This window comes from Sinohyriopsis cumingii, chromosome 14 (assembly GCF_028554795.1).
Source record: "Sinohyriopsis cumingii isolate HCF-2022 chromosome 14, ASM2855479v2, whole genome shotgun sequence".
Classification (NCBI taxonomy): domain Eukaryota; kingdom Metazoa; phylum Mollusca; class Bivalvia; order Unionida; family Unionidae; genus Sinohyriopsis; species Sinohyriopsis cumingii.
Genome location: NC_142974.1, coordinates 126,152,505 through 126,159,124, shown reverse-complemented (window position 1 = coordinate 126,159,124; position 6,620 = coordinate 126,152,505). Strand labels below are relative to the sequence as shown.

Genomic DNA, 6,620 nt, shown 5'->3' with positions numbered 1-6,620 from the left:
ATTCATATACAAAATTTTCTGCACAAACAAATAATTGGCAGTGAAGAAGAGGTGGGCCATAGAAGAGGGATACGACTGTCTTTTTGTAGATACTGGAGGCAGGTAACACAGATTCACAGATTTTATCTTCTATGTATGTGCAATCTATAAAAAAGCTCCCTTCACTTTTCCAGAAAAGAACACTGAATGGGGTCAATGAAACCTTGTTTGATTTTAAATGTGAAGAAGTAAATAATAATGATGGAGAACCTGTTGCAAAAACCATACTGGAAATTATATATTATTTATTGAATGAAATGACAAAGATTTGTGAATTTTTACTATATCCTTGATGCTCTTTGTTTTTAAAATCACAACTGTAGGATTACAAAACTGCCAGTGCGTTAACTGAATTACAATAAGAATGACTATGAGCAAACCTATGAAGCCAGAATGGTATTGAACATACCTAAATGTTTATTTTCCATCAAACTTTGTCCCTTAAAAGCACTGCTGCCAAAATATATTAACAGGTTTTTGGTGCATTTTCTATATCCGTGATGCTCTTTCCTCTTAGAATCATAAGGGAGGGGGTTCAAAACTGTCAGTGGGTTTCCGATTTATTATAATAAAAATGAAAAGTGATGAGCACACCTACAAAACTAAAACACTCGAATGCTACTGAACACATTTTAATGTTTAATTTCAAGTATGCATTATCATTTCTTTGAAATGGATCACACTTATTAAATATCTTAATGCCTTATCTCTTGTGTGTACCATCAAGAACATCTTTAATTCACCACTTTGCCCAAATAATTTATCGCAAACTTCACATCTCAATGGTTAATATGCTTTTTCAAATGACTATCAGATCTAATTTTTAATCAGAAACTTCAAATTTGAATGGTGTATCTCCAGTATATATTCTCCTTTGCACTTCTAAATTACTCTCTGTAAACATTTGATAGCTAGATTTAGAGTCTAATGGTTTCTCTCCAGTATGTATAGTTCTGTGCACCTGCAAAGCACAACTATGCCTAAATGTTTTATCACAAATTTCACATTTAAATGGTTTATCTCCAGTATGTATCCTCATATGTATCTTTAATGATCCATTGCGATTAAATTTTTTATCACAAACGTCACATTTGAATGGTTTATCTCCTGTATGTATCCTCATATGCACTTTTAATGACCCACTACGACTAAATATTTTATCACAAACTTCACATTTGAATGGTTTATCTCCAGTATGTATCCTCATATGAACTTTTAACGAGCCATTGCGACTAAATTTTTTATCACAAACTACACATTTGAATGGTTTATCTCCAGTATGTATTCTTCCATGCACCTTCACCTCACCACACTGTGTAAAAGTTTTATCACAAACTTCACATTTGAATGGTTTATCGCCAGTGTGTATTCTTCTATGAGCCTTTAATGACCCATTGCTACTAAATGTCTGATCACAAAGTATACATCTGAATGGTTTATCTCCAGTATGTATCCTTTTGTGCACCTGCAAAGCACAACTATGCCTGAACATTTTATCACAAATTTCACATTTCAGTGGTTTATCTCCAGTATGTATCATCATGTGTACCTTTAATGACTCATTGCGACTAAACGTTTGATAACAAATTTCACATTTGAATGGTTTTTCTCCTGTATGTATCTTCATATGAACCTTTAAGGACCCGCTATGACTAAATGTCTTATCACACACTTCACATTTGAATGGTTTAACTCCTGTATGTATCCTCATGTGTGTCTTTAACTGGCTACTCTGATTAAACATTTTATCACAAAATTCACACCTGAATGGTTTATCTCCTGTGTGTATCCTTATATGCGTCTTTAATGACCCACTTTCGATAAAAGTTTGATCACAGATTTCACATTTGAATGGTTTATCTCCTGTATGAATTCTCTTGTGCCTCATCAAACCACAACTCTGTCTAAACCGTTTATCACAAACTTCACAATTGAATGGTTTATCTCCTGTATGTATTCTCATGTGTACCTTTAATGACCCACTTTCGCTAAAACTTTGATCACAAATTTCACATTTAAATGGTTTATCTCCAGTATGTATTCTCGTATGGATCTTTAATGACCCATTGCGACTAAATCTTTGACCACAAACTTCACATTTGAATGGTTTATCTCCCGTGTGTACCATTAAATGCACCTTTAATGAACCATTTTGACAAAATGTTTGATCACAAACTTCACATTTGAATGGTTTATCCCCTTTATGTATCCTAATGTTTGTATTAGCTTGAACACTCTGATTAAACATTTTATCACAAAATTCACGTCTGATTGATTATCCTCCTGAACGCTAAGGGTCCTGGTAAACACCGCTAAAAATCGACCTGCCAATGAGCACTAAGAAATACTAAAATGCACTAAGAACCAGTCACTCTCTTAGTGCTAGAAACTGGGCCGGGGAACATAGTAAAGAGTAAATTACTCAAAACACATTAATAGTGCTAAAACAAATCTATAAACGTAGGTCGTTACAGATACAAAGATAGTTTGAGTATCAGGAAAAACAACTCTGTCAAGGCTATACTCCAGGAGTAAATGGATGTTTTTTATTCTGTGAACCTAAATTAATCATCATCAACATCATCGTCACCAGCAGCAATAAAACAGAACATGAATCATGTTAAAATTGCATAAACGACGCGTACATCTTTTTGATCAAATATATTCAAATATACTCATAGGCAAATACATAATTTTTAATCTTAAAAGTATGTTTATATTTTGATATTTGTGGTTTTTTTTAAACAAAAATTCTTATATTATGTCAAATATTATTAATATATACATTAAACATAATCTGCAACTTAACCGACTTACTGATCTTGTGACAATGGATGCGTGCAGTTATCAAATTAAATAAAGCTTAAACCTGAGTAGTGAAGTGGGATACCCTAGCGTCAATGGGAATTAGCATTACAGAACCCCTTGGGACAATCTGGCGTCAATGGAAAATTAACATGGAGAAAAATCGTGGGACAATCTAGCGTCAAGGGGAATTTAACATGGGAATAAATCGTGGGACAATCTAGCGTCAAGGGGAATTGAACATGGGAATAAATCGTGGGACTGTCTAGCGTCAAGGGGAATTGAATATGGGATTTTTTTTAAAAAATTTTTTTTAAAAAAAGGGGTAGGCAATTTAAAGACTATCTCTTTTCGAGAAATATGGCTGGCCCTGAAAAGGGCCTTTGGGTTTTCTTCTTCTTCTTCTAATTTCTTCTTTTCCTCCACCAAGTTCTTATTTTATCTCCTACACTCTTCTTCTCTTTCTTTTTTTTCTTCTCCTCCTCTTCTTTCTTCTCTTCCTCCTCTTCTTTCTTCCTCTTTTCATTTTCTTCTTCTTTTTCAATTTTTTCATTCCATTCTCTCATCCTTATCCTTTCCTCTTCATCCTCCTTCTCCTCCTTTATTTCTTTCAACAGATCACTGATGATTACCTTCATTTTTCGTAAATTGTTTATCTCCATCTTCACTCTATGGGGACTATATGAATAGTGATCCTCGTTTAGGTTAACCAACATTTGCTCAAACATTCCTAAATTGTCCATCACGTTTTGCAATTTTTCCATTTTGTTAAGGTGGTTTGAAGCCATCTTCTTTTTTATTCTTTGCAGAATGGTTTGAACCACGAATACTGTGGGTTCTTATACAAAAAGCACGGACGTGATGGAAAACATCCCCCTAAAAACATAAAATTGATCTTACCTAGATCATAACCAAACAACGTGCGGACGTGAAGGAAAACATCTCCTACTTTTTCATTTCATATAATCAAACCCAAACTATACTCTCCACATACGCTAAGAAACAATAAACAAATCCATAATCTACTATCCACACAATTGTACTTGAGCGGTTACAAAACCCAAACTATACTCTCCACATACGCTAAGAAACAATAAAGAAACCCATAATCTACTATTCACACAAACTTACTTTATTAGTTACTAACACAAACACAATCACACAAACACATACACTTCCACTAGTAATAAAGAGTTAGTGTTTATTTTCACACTACTCTACCTACACACATTGGCAAATCGATCGTTATTTCTTTTCTAGAGTATTGGGTAGCCCTGAAAAGGGCTGTTTTGTTTGGAACTTCATGGGCACCTGGTTAATGGTGGCACCTTCCAGGCCTGGCGCCACATACGCATCTTATCCCCCAGTTACTTTTTACCTTTTGGGGGGAGAGAGCAGAGGCAGGATATGTCGCTTCAGAATCCCAATTTTCACTCTCTGGGATTTTGAAATTTCTTCTCTCCTTTTCCTCCTCTTCTTTGTTTCTTCTTTCCTCTTTATATCTTCTTTCTTCTTCTTCTTCTTTATATCTTCTCTCCTCCTCTTCTTTGTTTCTTCTTTCCTCCTCTCTTATCCTTCCCTCCTCGACAATGGCTTCCGCGGCCAGTTCATTTAATATGCGCCTGGCATATTCCAGATGCACATGAAGCTCCAACAGTTTCTCAAGTCTCGTGTTCATTTTTTGGTGTTGATCAATCAACAAGGGTAGCTGGACTGCCGAACGAGTTTCAATTTATACTGAAAGCGCGGACGTGAAGGAAAACATCCCCCTAATAACATAAAATTCATCTTACCTAGATCATGACCAAAAAAACAACAATGCGCCGACCTAAAAGAAACACTCACTCACTTTTTATGCTACTCATTACTATTTAAAATTTTTTATAAATCACTTCAATAAACTATTCACATACTCAAATCAATCCAATCTAACCCCAAATATACACCTCAAACACTAAGAAAAGATATCATATTAATCTACTATCCACACTAACTTATTTTTAGCTCTTACCAACACTAACACACCAACACATACACTTCCACTATTAATAAAGAGTTAGTGTTTATTTTCACACTACTCTACCTACACACATTGGCAAATCTATCGTTATTTCTTTTCTAGAGTATTGGGTAGCCCTAAAAAGGGCTGTTTTTTGTTTTGCTATGGCATTCTTTTTTAGTTTCTAAGAATGCGATGTCCTCTGAGGATAGACTTTCTGGCGATAGGTCTGCTTCTTCGGAAAGAGAAGAAGAATTCTTTGGTGTCGATACGACAATCGACAAAGCCTCTGTCAGCTTCAGGTTGTTGCTGCTGTTGCTGTTGTTGCTGCTGTTGCTGCTGTTGCTGCTGTCTCTGAAGTCTGTACTTCTCTGTCCATTCTTCTTTCTCCCTGTTCATTTCTTCTCTGAAGAGCTCTTCTATCAGGTCTTCAGTGATTTTTAACATTCTCACATTCTCTATTTCTTCTGGCTTCGGTATCAGACTGTGTCTGACCCTATGCAAATTCACGTAGGCTTCGTTGAGTTTAGCTAGTTTGGAGCACATCTTCGTAGGAGGATGAGTCGACAATGGATGGTTAGACTGGGAACAAACCGGTTCTTAAAGTTAAAGCGCGGACGTGAAGGAAAACATCCCCCACACGGTTTTCGAGCCACAACGTTCATGAGAGGGATAGTAAGAAATGAAAGAGCATCAATCCAACATTCTTATAGCTAAACAAACCACAAAGGCATTTTTTCAAAACACAACATTTTTTATTCAAAAATCACTTAACACTAAACAATAACTCTAACATTTTTTAACAATAATCCAACACTATAACATCAAACAATTTTTTAAATCACTAACATTTTCTTCTCAATAGACAATCTACTTTAAACAAGGCTGACAACGTTGTGAAGGAAATCGTGATTTCCACTGTTGGAAATCATTAGGCCATTGATGGACACTACGTTTCCTAGCTTGAGACAAAAGATAAGCATAATAGTCACAAAACCATCGATCTACTTTCACATCGTTTCTAGCAGAAGAACGAGGATCGAAATGAGTCACTAAATGTTCTAAGGAATAGCCCAGGCTGCGATGATGCAGAAAATACACACAGTACTGTCCGCACACCAAGGAATCTGTGCCTTGTAATTTCACATTATTGAATCGGGTGGTTTGAGCATTTCTTTTCATAAAGTCGATGATATCGTCTTCCAAAGGGGGCAATCCATACGAATCGAAATATTCCACACATCCTTCTTGAGGAAAGTAGACGGCTACCCAGTGGGTTCCTGGGAGATGACTGTCGTCCGTGTTGATCACGTAAGCTTGATGGTCTTTAGGTTTGCGATGAGGGAGTTCATCTTTAGCACAGACGACAGGATTCCAAGAAGCCGTATACGAACTGTGGTTCAAAAGGTAATAAAGTTCCCAGGAATCCATTTTTTGTTTTTTTCTTCTTCTTCACAGGTAATAATAAGTCGTCAATTCGATCCTGACTTTTTGCTTGAAAATGTCTGACGAATAAACGGTTATTCGTTCTGTTTCCTCACTCTGATTCAGGAGAGCTTCGATACGATGGATCTCTTGACTGGTTAATGGTGGACAAGAATGTTCACGCAAGTCTTTATACCACTGGTGCAACACGTCTTTGTTTGAGATGAGACTCCAAGCATCGTCCAGATACTCGTCCAATTTTTCTTCTTGACTTAACATCAGGCATTTATCGTGTTGAATTTGACTGGGATGATCGTTTTGACATCCATAACAATTTTTCTTGATCAATTCC

At 36.1% G+C, this 6,620-nt stretch overlaps 1 protein-coding gene across 1 annotated transcript; it reads right to left on the bottom strand.

Annotated features, from left to right (window-relative positions):
• Positions 1 to 267: 267 nt before the first annotated feature.
• On the bottom strand, positions 268 to 2,413 carry LOC149784795 (uncharacterized). The gene has a single exon (XM_089932804.1). It carries the CDS (start codon positions 2,285 to 2,287, stop codon positions 863 to 865), a length of 1,425 nt encoding a protein of 474 aa, XP_089788930.1. The 5' UTR covers positions 2,288 to 2,413; the 3' UTR covers positions 268 to 862.
• Between the last annotated feature and the right edge of the window lie 4,207 nt (positions 2,414 to 6,620).

Excerpts from the sequence above, each read along its gene's own strand:
- LOC149784795 (XM_089932804.1), bottom strand. The coding sequence starts at position 2,287 with ATGTTTAATCAGAGTGTTCAAGCTAATACAAACATTAGGATACATAAA.